Source organism: Ceratotherium simum, chromosome 24 (genome assembly GCF_057802395.1).
Source record: "Ceratotherium simum simum isolate JZ-2026a chromosome 24, ASM5780239v1, whole genome shotgun sequence".
Lineage (NCBI taxonomy): Eukaryota > Metazoa > Chordata > Mammalia > Perissodactyla > Rhinocerotidae > Ceratotherium > Ceratotherium simum.
The window spans coordinates 46,263,043-46,285,229 of NC_141923.1; the positions used below are offsets into that span (position 1 = coordinate 46,263,043).

At 39.7% G+C, this 22,187-nt stretch overlaps 2 protein-coding genes across 8 annotated transcripts in view; one reads left to right on the forward strand and one right to left on the reverse strand.

Annotated features, from left to right (window-relative positions):
- The window catches only part of ATG14 (autophagy related 14), a 57,114-nt gene extending 56,651 nt beyond the window's left edge, over positions 1–463 (forward strand). The window contains exon 10 of the mRNA XM_087448488.1: positions 395–463. Coding sequence (XP_087304614.1) covers positions 395–419 — 25 coding nt within the window. The 3' untranslated portion in view covers positions 420–463. The remainder of the gene's footprint in view (positions 1–394) is intronic.
- The window catches only part of FBXO34 (F-box protein 34), an 86,969-nt gene that overhangs the window by 9,682 nt on the left and 55,100 nt on the right, over positions 1–22,187 (reverse strand). Inside the window, exon 1 of one of the 7 annotated variants that reach the window (XM_087448484.1) lies at positions 13,911–13,932. The exons of the other annotated variants lie outside the window; for them this stretch is intronic. The gene's annotated coding sequence lies outside the window, so the exon portion shown is untranslated. Of the gene's footprint in view, positions 1–13,910; positions 13,933–22,187 lie in introns of those variants that run through there. 7 annotated transcript variants of the gene reach the window in all.

Consider the following 22,187-nt stretch of genomic DNA (forward strand, 5'->3'; position numbering starts at 1 on the left):
GCCCCACAGGTAGACAGTGATAGAATTAAGATAAGAATTAGATAAGAGTCTCCTGGATCTATACCTCCCTTGCTACAAAAAAAAGAAAAAAGCATATAAAAATTCTAGGTTCAATTATGACATAAAATTGAATAGATGCTGTCCGAACTATTTAAAGAGCTTTTATCTTTCAAATTGGGTCAGTTTTTCTTAAGTGTCACGTAAAACCTCTACACTACGTGACACTACACCTCTACAACCTTCTACACTAGAACTGTGATGAATTAAAGCAGACATATCATATCACATAAGAAGCCATACTGTCACCGACTAGGTGCCCCGAGGAACTCAAGGGTGGGTTTGGAGGCATTTAACTGTTTTTCCAAACTGTTTTTTCCCCTTTTGTTACATTAAGGAGATGCAACTTCCAACCACCCTGAACCAGACCAACCTTCACCACAAGAGCTGCACCCATGACTTTTGCCTCATTTTTAATGCTAAGATCTCTCCAGGAGGAGCTTAGGCCCTATCACCATAACCTGCAGTGTATGTGGAAGCGTGTTTTCCAATTGAGCCTGTGCAAGTGAATACCCGCCTCTCCCTTTTGAATATTCATTCCCTATCCAAAATAAAGGTCCTTGCTTCGCTTTGTTCGGGGTTGCCATGACTTTGGAAATGATTCCTCATTGTCTCCTATTTGCTGCAAATACACTTTACTTTGTGAGACAACTTCTACTGGTGTAGAGTCTTATTTAACTCGCCAAGAGGCGAACCCACTTGGTTCAGTGATAATACTAATCTAAAAGTATGGAGAGGGCCGGCCCTGTGGCTTGGTGGTTGAGTGCGCGCCCTGCGATGCTGGTGGCCCGGGTTCGGATCCCGGGTGCGCATTGAGGCACCACTTCTCCGTTCATCCTGAGGCCGAGTCCCACATACAGCAACTAGAAGGATGTGCAGCTACGACATACAACTATCCACTGGGGCTTTGGGGGGAAAAATAAAATAAATAAAATCTTTAAAAGTATGGAGAAACTGCTTCCATGGCTATTGAAATGGGAAAAGTGCCAAGACCAGGAGGGTATGAATACAGGCAGAGGCATAAGGAAACACTCCATGAGCTCCTAAGCACTGACAACGCATCTAGCTCCCACAGAGCACCTTAACAAAAAACAGAACAGACTCAGTCAGAAAGGACAGTATTTCTCAAACTGAGCTCCAAAATATGGGGGGCTGACTTTTCTGGGGAGGGAGTTCACTCCCATTTTTTTTTTTTTAAGGTAACATTGATTTATAACATTATATAAATTTTAGGTGTACATCGTTATATTTCGATTTCTGTCTAGACTACATCATGTTCACCACTTTTTAAGGAATATTCTCTAAAGCCATTTCATGAGAACTTTGAACTTAGCCTCAGGAAGGTTGGATGGTTAGTAGTACACAATTTAATGGAAAACTCCTTTATTGTCTGTGAGTAGCAACTGAGAATAGCCTTTGGAAGCACACATGCATGGTTTTCAAGAACTCACTGCTCACAGCTCTCATCCTTCTTAGAATTCACAATGGTATTTAAATACAGCACATACCTGCTTCACAGTTATCTATAAGATAGATGCTCTACCATAATTAAAGACCAAAAAAGCTAAATTCCAGAAAATAAATGTTTATGATAAGCTTAATAGGACAACAAAGTATCTAAAGCATACTGAAAAGGAATATTCCAAGTTAGGAAAGTAGCCACTACTTTGCTCTTCTGTTATGATCACAACAGAAGTGACACCTAACACAGTCTAACAGTATTGCAAAATACTGAATGAGTGATATCATGCAAGTTGACATGGGTCCCCCTGCCCACTTCTCTTGCGGTAGGGAGGAAAGGGGAGGGCCTGGAGGCAGAACACTTGTTCTGGCAGTTATGAATTATTAAATAACAGTTGGGGATAGAGACAAATTGATATATTATGTTTTGTTAAATTTACCATGTTCACCTAAGTTAACCCAGTAAACAGTAGCTCACAAAGTTATTTCCTGTTGCTCCTGTGACATAGTGCCAAACACTCACAAAACGCTGGCATATCTACTGCTACTAGAGCTGATGAGACAGCTACTATTTGGTAGCCCCTGCTAGAATGAACATCAAAATCCAGATGAAAGCTAATAAAAAGTTTAGTCTCCCAAAAATCATTAATGTATTTTGAAAACTACATTGAGTGTTACCCAGAAAATTTTGCCTCCACAGATTCAGATATTCAGCATTTCTGTGAAAACCCTCTTGCTTATTTTTCCTATTCTAATACTTCTCACAGAAAACAAAGGAAAAGAAAACCTCTACTCTTGCACATAGCAAACTGTTACTTCCTTGAGTGAGCTGATGCTTTTCTTTTTTACTTTGAAACGAATCGTTCCTCCATATATATTTTTATATAAATTTATATATTTTTAAGGCAATAGCAATTTTTGAAATCACTCACACATGTAGTCCTTTCAAAGAACTGATCAGAGCTTTAACATTTGCCCTATTTGACCAAACTGTAACTTAGAAATAAGGATATCATCTCTTCTATGGAATAAATGTTAAAGATTCTAAGGCTAGCCATGAACATAGTTCAAAAATCCATGAGGTGCCAAATAACATTTGATATGAAAAATAAGAGAACAGCTACTAATTCTAGAGTGTAAATGTCACACCACACCGTGCTTGTCTGCCAATGTACACTCACCCCTGGGTTTGGCCTGCATCTTAAGCCAAGTACCTAACACAGCCAGCTGAGCATAAGCTGGCCCATTAACACCATTATAGGTAACTGAATTTTAAAATGGCTTATCAAAAGAACAAAAAAGGTGAAAAAGTAAAAATTCAGGGTAACAAATATTAAGGCACCAAGCAAAACAGTTTGCTTGCAGTATCAAAGCAGACCAAGGCGCTGACAAATTAGGACGCTTGTCAGCAATCCTGGTAGGAGTGGAAGGGGCAGGGGAATTACTTCAGAAATAGGACCCATGGTGTTTACCAAAGAAATAAAGCCCAAATCACAGTCTTGACTGCCCAGCTGTTTAGTAATCACTCCTCCTCCTACCACATTCCTCTAGGGTCTGCTGAACCAAGACTGAAGTAGCAGTCTGTGTACTACTGGTCAAGGTACACTTTATCAAGAATTACCACTTGTAAAGGAATGAGGTTTATCATAGGTCAATAGAAAACTGAAAAAGTTGCTTGCTTTGGGGCCCATTTTTAGAGCTTACCAAAGCCAGTTTAAATACTGGTGTTAAAAATGAGTATTTCCACAGGGTAATGTGAGAAACCTACACTACAGAAAACCAGTCTTTAGGCACTGAGGAGCCCAAACTGTCATGTTACTGGACAAAAATCACATACTGGGATTTATGTACTTGTATAAGACCTCTCATAGAAAACTATTCCTTGAGTACACAGAGGGTCTATCTTCATCTGTGTAACCCCACAGCCATCCCATTCTGCAGAATTTGACTAAACCTGGAATTCTTAAAGCCAAATAGGAAAGGTCATGGTTTATAACAAGGTGTACAGAACTCTCAATGTCAGGATAAACTTTGGGCCTTTAGAACTAGCTCCAGAATCCAAAAAGGAGTCAAGGGGTTAAAAGAGCCCTTGTAAGTCCTATGCTCTGGAAATTCCTGGATGTGAGTATGCATTTGCTTAATATGGTTGTAATCATATTGTACATACAATGTTGTACTTTTTATTACATGGCCTTCAAACCCATCAACTCTAAATGTGTAAGTCCCAGAATTAATTAAACCATTCCCTCCACCTCTGGACATTATAACGTAACATCTTGATGGATACAATCTCTTATGCATTTAAGGGTATGTCCTGAGAAGACTCCCAGAAGTGGAATTCTTGAGTCAGAGTGTGAGTAGAAGATACAAATAAATGAGAATAATCTGGTTTTATTCTAGAATAATAATAGCTCTGTCAGCTCTAAAATATTTACTGTGTGCCAGGCAGGCACTGTTCTAAGCTCACAGTCCCCCCAAAAGCTAAGAAGTACATACTCTTATTATCTCCAACTGTAGACAAAGAAACCAAAGCAGAGGATGGTTAAGGAAGTTGCCAAGATCATGCAGCAAGCACATCAAAGAGCCTGGATGTGCCTGCCGTCAGGAGCCAAAGGCCACACTCCTGCCTACCACACTACACAACAGGGAACATACGATGGGGTACTCCTTAGCAAGCTTATTCGCAGTGTCATAAATGAAGACCAAGAAGTCGAACTGTGAAAGGAAGCAGAATTCCGCCGATGGGTTCAATTTTGGATGCCTTGAGTTTGATACCTTACTTAAAATTGATCTATTCGTTTACCAAATAATTAACTTCCCTTTAAGTGTCAGGTGCTGTGGTAGGCCCTGGGGCTTCAGCAAGAACAAAAGTGATGGAATTCCTGCCCTGGTGGCAAACCTGAGAAACATACATCGATCCCTTAGCCTTCATTCATTTCCAAATCTAAAAGTTTCCAATGTATTGAATCAAGTTAGCAATCATTAGAAACATTCAAATTTTATTTTTGGCAAAGAAAAACTTCAAAAATTGAGTGTAAGTATGACAGTCTGCAACAGATGCCTGAGGACAGATGACATTATCAGAGAATAAGGCTGAGCTGGAATGACTGTACCGAACACATGCATGATTTATAATACTTATTTACAAAAATTAGTTCTATAATATGAGAAATGCTAGAGAATAGAAGAGAATGACACTAAAATATAACTATAGGGCCGGCCCCGTGGCTTAGCGGTTAAGTGTGTGCGCTGCGCTACTGGCGGCCCGAGTTCGGATGCTGGGGGCGCACCGACATACCACTTCTCCGGCCATGCTGAGGCCGCGTCCCACATACAGCAACTAGAAGGATGTGCAACTATGACATACAACTATCTACTGGGGCTTTGGGGGGAAAAAGGAGGAAGATTGGCAATAGATGTTAGCTCAGAGCCAGTCTTCCTCAGCAAAAAGAGGAGGATTAGCATGGATGTTAGCTCAGGGCTGATCTTCCTCACACACACACACAAAAATATATATATATATATATATATAACTATAGGCAAATTGGAAACTGTAAAATGATAAATCAATAAAGAATAAGACCAATAAGAATAGGAATTAGTATTAAAATCTGTTATATCTAGATTTCCTAGGTCCTCCCATCTCTTTCTGGTACTAGACTGTGTGAAGCTATATACAACACTTCATCATTTCCCCACAAATGCACTGGGCCAAGAGAAACAGTTACTTTGCTGTACCTGTAACTGTCACTCACACTACTTCATCATGAGTGTATTAGTTTGTTAGGCTGCCAGACAAAATGCCACAGATGAGGTGACTTGAACAACAGAAAAGTTAGTTCTCACAGTTCCAGAGGCTGGTAGTCCAAGATCAAGGTGTCAGCCAGTTTGGTTTTTTCTGAGGCCTTTCTCCCTGGCTTGCAGTTGACCACCTTCTGTGTCCTCACATGGTCTTTCCACTGCGCACACATGTCCCTGGTGTCTCTCTTTCATATTCAAATTTCCTCTTCTTCTAAGGACGCCAGCTAGATTACATTTGGGCCCACTCTATCCGCCTCACTTTAACTTAATCACCTCTTTGAAGGTCGTCTCTCCAAATTCAGTCCCTTTCCGAGGTACTGGGGCTTAGGGCTTCAATGCATGAAGGAGGGGAGGGCACACAATTCAGCCCACAACAAGGGTGTAAATGTAAGAACTCACAGGTTAAAGTTTGATGTTTTAAGATCACATAAAAGAAAAATAAGAAAGCTATTTTAATTTGATCTCTACATAATCCAAGTTGGCTCAAGAGAACATGTCAAATGATTCAGGAGCTCACTGCTCCAATAATAAACAGCTGGACAATCTTCTAACTTTCTACAAAATATGTCTGGAAGGGAAAAAAATGTTATCATTCTTATTAATTAACATCTCATTGATACAGAATACAGTGGTTATTAACCTCTTCTGCAGTCACTAAGCCCTTTGAAGTTCTGATGAAAGCAAACAGCCCCTCCTCAGGAAAGGCCAGGTGTCTACAAAGTGTGGCATGATCGCATCATCTCAGGAGATTCACATACCACCTCCCTAAAGCTCATCAGCAGCCATGTCTCAGGGTAAAGAGCACTGACCTAAAGGACCCCTTATCATCTAAATTAAGAACTAAGTCTGTCCAAAAATGGAACAAAATACTTGAAACAGATTATCTTGAAAAATACAGGATTATGTATCCTGTATAAAAATACAGGATTATGTAACTAGTAGTTAGTGGTAACATGGTTACCTCCAGTCCTTTTGGGAAGTAGCTAAATTATTAACCAAATAATATCAGAATAAATTTTAATCCTACTAGCCAACACTAAAGGTGGGGAGAGGATAGAAGAGGGAAGAAATATTATTTCAGAAAATCTAAACTACGAAAACCTATTGCAATTCAGCACAAAATCTTAGAATAAAAAAAGAGACTAACCATGGGTAGAAATCACTAGCAGATTTCTTGTTAACTGAAAGAAGGTCCATTATTTTCTACTTACCAAACTCATAGCCAACAAAGATAATGTTACATTGTGAAATTTTTTTTTTTTTTTTTTTATTTAAAGATTTATTTATTTGGGCCGGCTCTGTGGCTTAGCGGTTAAGTGCGCGCGCTCTGATGCTGGCGGCCCGGGTTCGGATCCCGGGAGCGCCCGGAGGCACCACTTCTCCGTCCAACGCGAGGCCGAGTCCCGCGTACGGCAACTAGAAGGCTGTGCAACTATGACATACAACTATCTACTGGGGCTTTGGGGGGAAAAATAAATAAATAAAATTATTAAAAAAAAAAAAAAAAGCCCAGGTTCATCTGGAAAGTGGACACACAAAATCCTCCTAAGAAAAGTGAAAATCAGGTTTATTTCACTGAAGATGTAACTGAAGAATAAATACAACGGTACTTATTAGCTTTGAGTAGTAAGAGAGTCGACTCGGCTCCAGAGCACTGGGCTTGACCCAGATCTGAAGAGAGTCAAGAAGAAAGGGAGTGAGAATGTAGGAGGGGACGGAAGTTAATTATCTGACTGCTTTTAGATTTACTGAAGACAGTCTCCCTACTGGCCCACCAGATACTCGGAGGAGCTTCACTCAGCTGCTCAAACCACCAGGCCTTAGACCACTTTCTCATCCACCAGCTTCAGCTGCTTGCTTTACATGAAATACCAATGAGCTGACTGGTTTTTTCCTAAACAAATTAATTCTTTCCAGAAACAAACAAGAATATTGTCATATTATAACTATTAATAGAGGACTATTTGGAAGGTCCTCAAAGACACCAAGTGGGCCCCAGACCCCTTTGGATAATACTCAAATGTAAAATGCAACAGCTATGAAATGGGACTTACTGTAAACTAGAACACTGAACAAAATCAGATTCTCTTCTAAGCCTCCCTGCTACAATTTTATTTGAAAACTGCACAATTTTGAAACCAAAGTCTTCAATAAGTAATACCAGAGCTAACTGTACTAAGCAGATATATTTTAGACTTTATCACTCCCGATTCCAAATCAAGCCTAGAAATGATTTTTAGAAAATTAAGCACATAAGCTCATTAAAAAAAACTTACATAAGCAAGACTTTAAAACAGCAATTTATAGTATTACACAAGTAGGGAAGTACACATTAATTAGAGTGCATATTTATCCCTGACAATTATTTCTAGCTGGGAAATCACCACCAGTAAGCAAGACGCTCAAAGACAACTTCCTAACTAGATGAACTAGGTGGGTCTGAAGTCATTCTGCAGTGATCAGCTATGCCATGTAGTCTTTTGCCCATCTCAACACCAAATCATGTACTATATTTTAATCACTGCTACAAAGTCAGAGAGAGAATACTAATTCAAAATAAAATACACTTGAGGCTGGCCCCGTGGTGTAGCAGTTAAGTGCGCGCACTCCCCTGCTGGCGGCCCAGGGTTCGGATCCCAGGGAGTGCACCAGTGCACCGCTTGCCAGGCCATGGTATGGCGGCGTCCCACGTAAAGTGGAGGAAGATGGGCACTGATGTTAGCCCAGGGCCAGTCTTCCTCAGCAAAAAGAGGAGGATTGGCATGGATGTTAGCTCAGGGCTGATCTTCCTCACACATACAAAAAAATAAATAAAATAAAATAAAATCACCCTCAAAAAAAATAAATAAAATAAAATACACTTAAAGTCATTAAATGCCTTAAAGAAAATTTTATTTTCTGATAGGTTTTGATTCAAAATACATGGAAGGAATGATAGATATCAACATTTTCCAACTTTTACTGAGTTAATGGATCTAGGCACTGATCATTAGCAGCTGCTAACATCACAAAATTGAAAGACAACCAGATATTATAAGCTCCTGATGGGGGCGGAAAAGACACTTAAAAAAAAAACTGACTCTAATCTGGTCAATCCTTTACAGCCAGTTACCAATTTACAGGAAACAAAGGAGACAGAGAAATATGTTCAACACCTGAGGGTTACAAAACAGCAGAATCTAGATTTCAGGAAAACTCCAGAACAAAATAAGGCTGGTTTCTTCAAGCAGATTCCAAGTTAGAGAGAGAGAGACAGAAAGAGATAAAGAGACAGAGACAGAGATGGGGGAGCCTACATATTAAGACTTAAGAAACCAACCAACCAAATATGTGGGTCCTGAGTCAAATAGACATTCTGTAAAAATTAATATGTGTATGTATATATGTATTTTTAAATTCTCATCTCTTAGATATACATCCTAAAATCCTTTTAGATTAAATGATATGATGTCTGAGATTTCCTTCAGAACAGTATGGGAGAGAAGAAATGGTTGGGAGCATAGATCAAACAAGATTGGCCATGAGATGATAAACTGTTGAAGATGGGTAATGGCTAAGTGGGGGTTTATCACTACTGTTTCTATATTTTTGTATAAAGTTAAATTTTCCCATAATTACTGGTCTTTAAAAAGGAGAAATAAATGGAAGCATTTGGAAAACAACGGATGAATAAGCCTAGAAATGTTCATTATGTGCACAGTGTGGAGCTGCCTACCATGCTGATTTGGAGTGAGGAAACAGTGGGATTCAGCGGTTCCCTGGGTAAGGCAGCTCTGCAGAGCTCGCTGTAATTCCCTCTCCACCCAGTCCCACAATGACTGATGTATCACTTCTTCCTGGTTCAGACACTGGGCACCAACCAACATAAGTTCTTGCCCTACTCCACACCCATTACTGAAAACTGAACAGGAAATACATCAGAAAGCAACAAAAAAGATAAAATGAAAAGAAAGGGAGACAAACACACAGGCAGTCAAATAAAAAAGAACTGAAAGATAACAGTAGTCAGGACCAATCAATCCATTTCTTAATTAAACAGATGGGCTTTCAGTCCCTCCTTCTGTAACCTAAATGAGCAGTCTAATTCATACCTGAATCTGCCTTGTATAAGTGCACTTGACTTTTACAGCTTTAAGGAAAGATAAATTAAACGTTTAAATAAATGTATAGGAAATTTTGCTAAAGATATCTCACTGTAAATCCTTTTATAACAATAGTCACCCCCCACATTCACTCAGGAGGAAGGGGGAAATGACAGTATTAATATTAAAATATTAATATTATTAATAATGTAGCCATTGATATTTATTGAGCACTTAAGCTGTACACTATTCTAAAGAGCTTGATTATGTATGTATATGTATTAATTTCATTTTCGGGACAACTCTGAGATATATACAATTATTATTATGATGATGATGCCCATTTCACAAATCTGAAAACTGACCATTTAAAATGTAATTAATATTTTAAATGATTGATTATACAAGCAGCAGTTCATCTTAGAATACTAAGTGATGGGTCAATTTTTAAAATGTGCTTTAGTGTCTATACACACACATATTTATATAACAATTAAGTCAGAAGAGTCAAATGATTTGTCCAGAAGTGGCCAAATCAGCTGTACAGAGGTTCCTTATTACAACTACAGTATATTTATAATTGTATTTTCTAAACCCTCAAATCAGAGGGGTTCTCCATTCTTTAAAGGGAAAAATAAGTCACAGACCAAAGTCACTTGAAGTTCATTTTAATAGAAATGTTTCTCTTCACCCAGGAAATGATCAAAGACCCAAAGATAATTGAACATACACAGATCCAAGCTGAACAAAAAGCCAAAAGGAAAGCATTCCACACCATCAGTTCCTCAAGGGCAGGGTCCCCGTCTGATATTGTATAGATCCCCCTCAGGATCAAGCACAGAACACTACACAGAAGAGGAGCTCCATAACAAGTCAATGCCAGGAATGCCAGGAACTATTCCAGAATAGCATCCTAGTCTCCCACATCTTCATCAATCCAGCCTCCAAATAAAGCGGGAAATAATGCTAAGAAACTCCTTTGACTAAAAAACACCTGCGCTTAACTGTCGCGCAGTCTACTAGCAAATCCACCTAACTGGCTGGGTGGGAAACCCAATGTGACAAGGCAATCGCCCCCTCCAGGGACCATTTCTTAAGAAGCTCAGTTCCCTAAATCCCACCCTACCGCCCACAAGGAAAAGTCTGTTCCTCCACATGACTTCCTTATTTCTCTACAAAGCCTCAACATCCTCACAGTCATCAAAGGATGATAACTTAGCACAGTGGTTCTCGATCTTTTTTGGCCCCTGGGCCCTTTTCAGAATCTTAGAAAAGGTCTGAGGGTTCTCTGCCTCAGGAAAACACCAGAGTACACACATAATTTTTTGGTTTTTTTTGAGGAAGATTGGCCCTGAGCTAACATCTGTTGCCAATCTTCCTCTTTTGCTTTTTTCTCCCAAAAGCCCCAATACACGGTTGTATATCCTAGTTGTAGGTCCTTCTAGTTCTTCCACGTGGGATGCCACCTCAGCATGGCCTGATGATTGGTGGGTAGGTCCTGGCCCAAGATCAGATCCTGCAAACCCCAGGCCTCCAAAGCGGAATGCGAGAACTCAACCACTATGCCACCAGGCTGGCCCCCAAAGAAACAATTTTGCACAGAACTTTGGGCTAGTGACTAATAGCTCCTGCCTTAGTTCCTCCTTCTATTTTTCCCTTCACCTTTGTAGTGGCTATTTGACCTTTCTTCTCTACCTTTTTACATCTTTGTCATTCTTTACCCACCGGAACTACTGAAACCATTTACCCAATTGGGCCCCTCCCTGCCCAGGTCTCATCCGCTGCCCCACCCCAACCCATCAAGATTATGGAATCGCTACTACATGCCTCCTTTGAATTCCCAGAACTGCGCCTCCTTGAGACCCCACGGTCTAGCATGTCTTCATCTCCTCTCCTATACTGTACACTCCTGAAAAGTGGAGTCATCTGACTCCTTGCTGTATCTCTCACACAGCATGCAGCCAAGTGCCTCATACTTGGCAAGCGTTCATTAGAGTGAATCAATGTCAAACCTAAGGACTTAAAAGAAACCAGCCAATCAGCAAGAATCTCTTAAAGGGAATATTACGAGTGTCTGACTAATCAACACCTGGGCAGCAACAGGAAGTCAATGCAAGCAAGCACCTCTCCACCCATCGTTTCCTGATCTAGTGCCCTGCTCTCTCCCAGAAGGGAGGTGGACGAGGTGGCAGCAAGGAGGACGCTCTCCAGGCCATGGGCACTTGTAATCTCGGTTCCTATTCTGCAAAGCAAAAAGGAGTTTGGCTGGAGTAGCAGCTTTTTTCCAGCACTCTAGTTACCTAAAACATTCCTACGCAATATCAGATTTTAAAGAAAATGCTACTCACCAACCATGTGCAAACAAACACTTTCACAATAAAATTATTTAACTTAATACTGTCAGTGTTTAAAATACTGTCAGTTTAACAGTAAAAACAACTTTCCTGTTGCTAGTAACCTCCAGGTTACTATGCAGGCTTTCAGCTATGAGTTAGGCAACCTCCCTCTCATTTTCAAAGCCCCAAACCACATCCTTTAAATACTAAAGCACACAGACACTAAGTCCCAAAAAGAAACACCATCAGGTCTCCCCATGATTCTTAACTATATTAAACACAGCTGTCTAGGGTCATGTTTACATAGATTAAAAAAAAGCCAAACCAACATCAGCACTAACAAAATTTCTGATAAACAGACTCCTACACACCGAAACTAGAAAGGAAGAGGACACCAAGGAGTTTAAAAATATTTCTATCTTTAAGGGCCATAAAAACATAAACTATGTCCTATAACCATGTTTTGGTTATTTCTGTAAAACAGTTTTATATATATATTTTTTAAAGCCACAATGCTTTATTAATTACTTCAATAGAAAACTAACTTCCCTGGGTTCTAAATTAATTATAAAGTATGCAGAGTTCATACCCAGAACTCCTAGGTACTTCAATTATTAACAAACCAAACCATGAAGGAGAACCTCATACCCAAGATCAGATTTTAGTGCTGGGTTAATAGAGGGCGAAACTATACATACCAAACAGCAAAGCCAAACGTGATTAGAGGTAGAAATGGGACAAAGCTCCCTCACCCCAAATTTCTAGTAATAAGCCTATTCCTCTCTTTCCTACTGCCCATCTTATAGAAAAACACTATCAGTACAAATAAAGTAACTAATCATAATTCACAAACTACTGGAATTTGTGACTTCTGGGTTCAACTCTTCCTTTCCATCCTCAAAGCAGGATCCTACTCCCTAGGCAAGGTGGCCCTGTAGCTAACAAACCACAGCCCACTGGAAAAAGAAAACAAACATCCTCCCTAAACATAACAGCACCTGAGCTGCAAGGAGTGTTCTGTATCTACAAAGCACTTTCACAAACATTTCATTGGGCCCTCTTCCTGTTCCTCAGCTCACGTGCATCATGGGGCCTTTGTACCAGCTGCTCCTTCTTTCTCGCCATCTCTCCATGCCTATCCTATCCCACTGTGGTCCTCAGGTCACCACCAACCTCATATCCCTCAACGTTTCTGTACCTCACAATCTGCAACCATTGTGCCAAAAAGGAGATAAAAGCTCAGAAAGTGAAGCATGCTTAAGATCACAGTAGTGATCTAGCCATTACTTCAAAGGTCAACATTTTCTAATACATTAAAAATTCAAAACACACCACATTTTAAGTTATAAAACATATAAATAAAGAGGTACATACCATGTTGTCTCCATGCAAACATTCTACATTGTCTTAGTTCAGGAACTGACACTTAGCCCCTCTTGTATTAAACAATGCTTCCCTTCCAGTTTTAGAAAGCCAAGTAAAAGACAACCTGAGAAAGAGCTTTATATCCAAAAGCCTTCTCCAGTGCTTCGCAGAGAACTAACACTACCGAGACAAGCCAGAAGCTAAGCTGCAGCACCTGGGCCCTCACGGAGAGGCGACAGCGCGAGACCCAGGCTCACACACAAGGAGACCGTTGAAGTCAGTCCATTCAGTGCTGCACATAACCATGCCCGCAGGGAGAGTAACATTTACTGTGATTTCTTTTTCTACTATGAGTGGAATGTACAGGTGAGAAAAATATTAAACACCCAAGGGTAATCAAATAGGATGTTCCTCAGTTCCCGAATTCACTTGGAAAATGATTAAGTAACACACACAGATATGCTCCAGTGTGCTTGAAACCCTGATTTAATGAAGGCAAACTGAAAGCCAAACAAGGTGTGAACAAAAGTTTCAGCAGTGATTCAGATGGAGAAAAGTAGAGGGTGAGTTATCACAGTATCTTTAAAACATGACAAACAAAAGAATCTGCCAAGTGAATGTCAGCATTTATATCGCATGCGTCAATTTAGTTTTCCAAACTTTATTCAAACTAATATCAAAATAATACTGAAGTATTGTATACATTATGTATTTATTTTCTCTTTAGTTGCATAAGATCTAGAAGCATACAGGGTTTACTAGTTTTGTTTATACATATTTAACTACATTATAAGGGCCGGCCCCATACCTTAGCGGTTAAGTGCACGCGCTCCACTGCTGGCGGCCCGGGGTTCAGATCCCGGGCACGCACCGACACACCGCTTCTCTGGCCATGCTGAGGCAGCGTCCCACATACAGCAACTAGAAGGATGTGCAGCTATGACATACAACTATCTACTGGGGCTTGGGGGGGAAAAAAATAAATAAAATTATAAGAAAAAAAACTACATTATAATATAATTCTATCTATCTTGAAGGGCCTCAATAAATTTCTTCCCTTGTATTGGATTCATGATACTAAAATTTACAAAATACTGCTCCAGACCAGAAATTATTCAGTGCAGGAGAGGATGAGAGCAGCATAGGAAAAACTATTCCTATATTTATAGTAGGAGTGTATACCAGAGATTTGGTTAACACTACAAAGAAGGTGGAGATCTCTAGGCCCCCCTCATCCAGATCTGTAACACTAGAGTTGCACTCAAATTGCAATTATGGTGCAGAGCCTAAAGAGGCCCCTTAACCTTGGGAATTTTCACCAATCCTTAACCTTGGTGAATTTTCTTCCATTTCACATCACAAGAATAAGACGATTTCCAGTCTCTAATTTGAACATTTAAGCAATCATTTCTGCTTCTATTCAAATCTCACATTGGGAGTCACTCACTATTTATTGAGCATCTATTATGTATCCAGAGATTGAGGATACAGCAGTGAACAAAGTACAGAAATTCCTGTCCTCACCAAACAGATGCTCTAGGAGGGAGACAGACTAATAAAGCGTGGGGTACATAAAGAGGTCTCTATGGAAAGAAAGGGAAGCAGGGAGTGTATCTGTCATACACAAATGATGTATTTAGGCATAAGATTTCAGAAAGCTATTTTACAGTCAACCATATCTGAAACAAACAAAAATTTTTTTTTTTTGGTGAGGAAGATTGGCCCTGATACCACCTGTTGCCAATCTTCCTCTTTCTGCTTGAGGAAGAGCGGCCCTGAGCTAACATCTGTGCCCATCTTCCTCTATTGTGTAAATGGGATGCTGCCACAGCATGGCTTGATGAGTGGTCTAAGTCCACACCCAGGATCCGAATACTGGCCACCGAAGGGGAGCGCTCCGAACTTTAACCACTACGCCACTGCACTGGCCCCCCAAAATTTTTTTTTTAAATAAAATCCATTAGAAAGAATATGAGTTGGGCCGGCCCCGTGGCTTAGCGGTTAAGTGTGCGCGCTCCGCTACTGGCAGCCCAGGTTCGGATCCCGGGCGCGCACCGACGCACCACTTCTCCGGCCATGCTGAGGCCGGTCCCACATACAGCAACTAGAAGGATGTGCAGCTATGACATACAACTATCTACTGGGGCTTGGGGGAAAAAAAGGAGGAGGATTGGCAATAGATGTTAGCTCAGAGCCAGTCTTCCTCAGCAAAAAGAAGAGGATTAGCATGGATGTTGGCTCAGGGCTGATCTTCCTCACAAAAAAAAAAAGAAAGAAAGAAAGAAAGAATATGAGTGCCCATTTATATGACAAATCCAGAAGTGGGATGAGAACATCAGGATAACACACAGAAGCAAAATGGCACAAGATCAAGTTCTTTTTGGAACTGAATCTAATCCTGGTGTATGCTCAAACCATTCCTGAAATACTCTAAATAGATCTGAAACAAATTTTAGAAGAACATTTACAGAGACAAAAAAAAATACAAAAATCAGTTGCATTTCTATACACTAACAACGAAGTAGCAGAAAGAGAAATTAAGGATACCATCCCATTTACAATTGCAACAAAAAGAATAAAATACCTAGGAATAAACTTTACCAAAGAGGTGAAAGATCTGTACACCAAAAACTATAAAACATTTCTGAAAGAAATTGAAGAAGACACAAAGAAATGGAAAGATATTCCGTGCTCTTGGATTGGAAGAATTAACATAGTTAAGATGTCCATACTTCCTAAAGCCTTCTATAGATTCAATGCAATCCCTATCAAAGTTCCAACAAGATTTTTCACAGAAATAGAACAAAGAATCCTAAAATTCATATGGAACAACAAAAGACCCCGAATAGCTAAAGGATTCCTGAGAAAAAAGAACAAAGCTGGAGGTATCACACTCCCTGATTTCAAAATATACTACAAAGCTATAGTAACCAAACAGCGTGGTACTGGCACAAAAACAGACACACAGATCAATGGAATAGAATCGAAAGCCCAGAAATAAACCCACATATCTATGGACAGCTAATCTTTGACAAAGGAGCCAACAACATACAATGGGGAAAAGAAAGTCTCTTCAACAAATGATGTTGGGAAAACTGGATAGCCACACGCAAAAAAATGAAAGTAGACCCTTACCTTACACCATACACAAAAATTAACTCCAAATGGATTAAAGACTTGAATGTAAGACCGGAAACGGTGAAACTTCTAGAAGAAAACAGAGGCAGTATGCTCTTCGACATCGGTCTTAGCAACATCTTTTCAAACACCATGTCTGACCGGGCAAGAGAAACAATAGAAAAAATAAACAAATGGGACTACATCAAACTAAAAAGCTTCTGCACAGCAAAGGAAACCATCAACAAAACGAAAAGACAACCTAACAATTGGGAGAAGATATTTGCAAACAATACATCTGATAAGGGCTTAATCTCCAAAATATATAAAGAACTCATGCATCTCAACAACAAAAAAACTACCAACCCAATTAAAAAATGGGCAAAAGACCTCAACAGACATTTCTCCAAAGAAGATATACAGATGGCCAACAGACACATGAAAAGATGTTCAAAATCATTAACTATCAGGGAAATGCAAATCAAAACTACAATGAGGTATCACCTCACGCCCATCAGAATGGCTATAATTAACAAGACAGGAAACAACATGTGTTGGAGAGGATGTGGAGAGAAGGGAACTCTCATACACTGCTGGTGGGAGTGCAAACTGGTGCAGCCACTACGGAAAACAGTATGGAGATTCCTCAAAAAATCAAGGATAGAACTACCATATGATCCAGCTATTCCACTGTTGGGTATTTATCCAAAGAACTTGAAAACACCAATTTGTAAAGGTACATGCACCCCTGTGTTCATTGCAGCATTATTCACAATAGCCAAGACTTGGAAGCAACCTAAGTGCCCATCAAGGCACGAATGGATAAAGAAGATGTGGTATATATACACAATGGAATACTACTCAGCCATAAGAAACGATGAAATCCAGCCATTTGTGACAACATGGATGGACATTGAGGGTATAATGCAAAGTGAAATAAGTCAGAGGGAGAAGGTCAAATACCATATGATTTCCTTCATTAAGTAGTAGATAATAACAACAATAAACAAACACATAGGGACAAAGATTGGATTGGTGGTTACCAGAGGGGAAGGGGGGAGAGGGAGGAGAGTGAAAGGGATAATTCGGTACATGTGTGTGGTTGGTGATGGGTTGTAATTAGTATTTTGGTGGTGAACATGATGTAATCTATGCAGAAATAGAAGTATAATGATGTACACCTGAAATTTTTACAATGTTATAAACCAATGTTACTGCAATAAACAAAAAATTAAAAGAATAAAAAATAAAAAAATAATGATAATAAAAATAAATACATAGAAACAAAAAAAAATTGGTAGATTATTCACTGTTAGCATAAGTGTACAATATTTCCTAAGTTTTCAATACTAAAACTAAATTTGGAGGGAAAGAGAAAAATGACATGGCTATTGGATGCCGCTCTGCTCTAAATTTCTTGCATGAGTACAGGAAACACACAAATCAAAACTACAGATAAATGCCTTTCACAGGCTCCCAGTTAGGAAGATAGAGAAGGGGAGGGAAGAACATCAGTAGATAAAGGAACAAAAAACAGGCAAATCAAAAGGAAAAAAATTATCTTTGACTAAACTTAACATGAAAACAAAGGCTAGCTGTGAGGTGAAGAAAAATGGCACTGAAATTAACATTTTTCCTAGCATGGAACTAGGAAAATAGAACAGCTCAAGAGGCTAAGAGGAAATCTCCTTAAAATACTACAAGTTTTATCAGAAAAATCAAATTATTGTGAAATTTTCTTTCTTTTTTTTTTTTTTTTGTGAGGAAGACCAGCCCTGAGCTCACGTCCATGCCAATCCTCCTCTTTTTTTTGCTGAGGAAGACCAGCTCTGAGCTAACATCCGTGCTCATCTTCCTCAATTTTATATAGGACGCCGCCATAGCATGGCTTGACAAGTGGTGCGTCCGTGCATGCCCGGGATCCGAACCAGTGAACCCCGGGCCGCTGCAGCGGAGCGCGCACACTTAACTGCTTGCGCCACCGGGTCGGCCCCTGAAATTTTCTTGATGTTCTTAAAAAAGGACTTTAATCCCAAAATGCCCTTTAAAAAAAAAAGTTACACAGGTATTTTAATTCTGTCCCACCATCACATTTCTACCCATATTCCTACAAATCCCAGAAACAAAGAAAATTCCGTGACTCTCCAAAATAATATTGAATAGAAAGTTAAACCTTTAGAAAGAGAGTAATTCAAAAGTATCAAGAAACATAAAACTTGGTTAAACATCTTTTAAGATCATCCAATCCTGTTATTTCATGCTCAGAAGAACCTCATGTGATATTTTTTTCCTCCTTACCATTGGAGTTATAAATCCTGAGAACTATACAGGAATCTTCTGATGACCACCTAGCCATGACTTCATACACTGATGCAAGCCCGGAAACCCAGCTTTATCCCTGAACTCTCAGTTGACAAGGCTCCCAAGGCTAGCTCATGATATAAATTAGTGTGTCAATTTATTAAGTCATAATGGGGATCAAAATTCCAATTTCAAAAATTGGAATACCTGATTCCTCCATTCATATTGTCTCCTCTCTCCTAGTATCAAAATAATTAAACCAGAGGATTTGGGTTACACATGAAAAAAGAATAATCTAAGGAAGAAGAATCATCTTAGGAAGAATTCAACCAAGCTATGCAGAATCTTGATGTACAGTTTTGACAGACAACTAATTATACCCCCTTACAAACCTAAGTACTCACTCAAGGCAGGAAGACTCAGCCTCCTCCTCCATCCTCTCCCAAAAGGAAGAACAAGCACAGCCTGATATTCTTGTATTTAAGTTCCTCCTTAAGGCCTAATCAAATTGATTCCATAGTTTCTTCAGCTGATGTTAACTAAGTGGATTTTTAACTTCGTAGGTGTTCATAATCTTCTAGTTTGAACTAATTTCCTTGACTGTTCTAAATCTGTCTAGCCACTCATTTACTAGATTATGTTCCTTCTAAAGATGTTTGATGGCATCCACTACTACCCAACTCTTCCTAATTTTCTGAAAGTCATCTTATCTCCAAGTTGAACAGTACACTCACTTTAAAGAAAGGAGCCTACTTAACCATTCATTCTTGCAACAAATGTTACTCCATGGAATTAATTTTAAACACTTCTAAGGTTTAAGTATGGGATACTATAATAGAGAAAGAATTCAAAATATGCATGAGTTTTAGAAATAAATTGCTTTTTAAAGACATTTTGCACAAATCTCCACGGGCTCCTTCCAGGGCCTCCAAGCAGCAGTTCTCTAGCTCTCAGGGCAGATTCTGTACCCCACCCCCTCCTAGGACTTCTAATTAAATTCCTGGGGAGGGGGAGGGAGCATTAATGAGCCTTATCAGGAAGATACTTCACTATCCTCAGGCAAAAAGTAAAGCCCATCTGGATTTGTTTCAGGAGTCTTTGTAATGTGACTGAACCTCAATTCAGGGGATTTTACTTCCACTACAAACTATCTCAGCTGTATCTTGTGAATGCTGAGGCTGTTTAGACACACCTTGAGCAGGACCGCTGTCTAATCTACGGAGAGGTATGTGGATTGTCTTAGATCCTTCTGAAAAGCAATGGACCAGCATCCTGCCCCACTTCAAGAATGAGTTGGCTACTGTTACTATGGTGATGAGCACCATAGGAACAGAGATAATTTGCCACTTCACTGAAAATTCAAAGCATTCTGTAGCTTTGTATTATCAGGTATGAGGTGGGAGGAGCAGCAGAACCAATTATGGAGTATATTTAAAAGGAGTGTGTTTTTTGACTCCGAATAAAGATTTTAAATTGTTTAGCTCACAGGAAAAAATGAAGGGAATAAGAGGACTGAAGAAAATAAACATGCTGGACTATATTCTAACATGTACAGCTCTACACCATCACTGAACTTGGCACTATAGATTTTCCAGAACACAGCTTCTCAGATTGGTTTTCAGACTGGTCACATACAAAGCACAGTAGTTTTGTGTATGTGTGACCAACAGTCTGGATGGGAAGAAAAATCCACCAAAGTAACTAGGAATCAACCAACGCAAATACTAGTGCAAGCCCAACGCTCCTAAAACATTGATAGTTTAAAGGAAAGACGTACTATGTCAATAAATTCTTAAAAGGAAATAATAATATTCAGCACCTATTCCTGATTTAGAAAATATTCTTAGCAAACTAGGAATAGAGGAAAACTTTACCTTAATAAAAAGAATCTGCCAGAAACTTAGAGGAAACAGCATACACAATAGCAAAATATAAAAAACATTCCCACCCTGGAGCTAGGAGTAAAATCAAGATGTCAGGGGCCGGCCCAGTGGCGCAAGCGGTTAAGTGCGCGCACTCCGCTGCGGTGGCCTGGGCTTCGCCAGTTCGGATCCCAGGCATGCACTGACACACCGCTTGTAGAGCCATGCTGTGGCGGCATCCCATATAAAGTAGAGGAAGATGGGCATGGATGTTAGCCCAGGGCCAGTCTTCCTCAGCAAAAAGAGGAGGATTGGCAGATGTTAGCTCAGGGCTGATCTTCCTCACAAAAAAAAAAAAAAAATCAAGATGTCAGCCATTGTATTTCATAAAAAGATTAAAATATTCAAAGGAAAGAGACAAAAATCTGTCATTATTTGCAAACTACACGTTATCTGGGGCTTTCAAGTTAAATAAATTAAATCAATTAAATTAATCAATAAGTTAAAAATTATTTGGTCTAATAGTAAGTTCACAAACTTAACCAGATAAAAGATCAAAATTAAAAATAAAACAAAAAAATGTTAAATGAAGAATTACCACATGACCCAACAATTCAACCCCTAGGTATATACCCCAAACAACTGAAAACAGGTACTCAAACAAATACTTGTACACACAAGTTTACAGCAGCACTATTTAAAATAGCCAAAAGGTGAAAACAAACCAGATGTCCATCAGCGGATGAATGGATAAACAAAGAATCCAGACACAAAAGATCACATATTGTATGATTCCATCTGTAGGAAGTGTCCAGAATAGGTAAATCTATAGAGACAGAAAGTAGATTCGTGGTTGCCTAGGGCCAGTTGTGTGTGGCAGGGGCAGGCGGGCAGTGGAGCAATGGGGAGTGACTGCTCATGGGCATGGAGTTTCTTTTAGGGGTGATGAAAATGTCCTAGAATTAGAGGTGATGGTTGCACAACTGTGACTGTAGTCATGCACTGCATAACTATGTTTCTGTTAAATGATGGACCGCTTATGGAATGGTGGTCCCATAAGATTAGTACCATACAGCCTAAGTGTGTAGTAGGCTATCCTGTAGGGGAAGAAGACTATCCTCTACCCACTCTAGGTCCTTTCTGGCTGGGCTGCAAATTAAATTGACAGAATAACAGGAGAAAAATCAAACAAAGCGGGCCGGCCCCGTGGCTTAGCGGTTAAGTGCGCGCGCTCCACTGCTGGCGGCCCGGGTTCGGATCCCGGCATGCACGGACGCACCGCTTCTCCGGCCATGCTGAGGCCGCGTCCCACATACAGCAACTAGAAGGATGTGCAACTATGACATACAACTATCTACTGGGGCTTTGGGGGAAAAAAATAAATAAATTAAAAAAAAAAAAATCAAACAAAGCTTTATAACATGTATACATGGGAGAGACCGAGGAAAAACTGGGTAACTCACCAAAATGGCAGAGGTTCTCATCTTAAATAGCATCTTCAGCTAAAGACAAAGAAGGACGTTGGGGGGTGGGGTGAGTCAGCTATGGGAGATTACCAGAAAAGCACAATAAACAAGAGTAAGGTTAATATGCAGATTTAAGTCCTTGCCTTCCACACTGATAAGAGTTTCTAGAGATAAGATCATCCCCCCTTCTTCCTGGTACAGAGAGGGAGATACATTTATAAGGGTAGTCTCCATTTATAAAGATAAATGTCTCTTACAAAGGATAACTTCTACTTTTACTTGATTTTCAGAGCTTTGATAAGAATGGGCTTAGCAAGGACCTCCCAATCTATTCATACC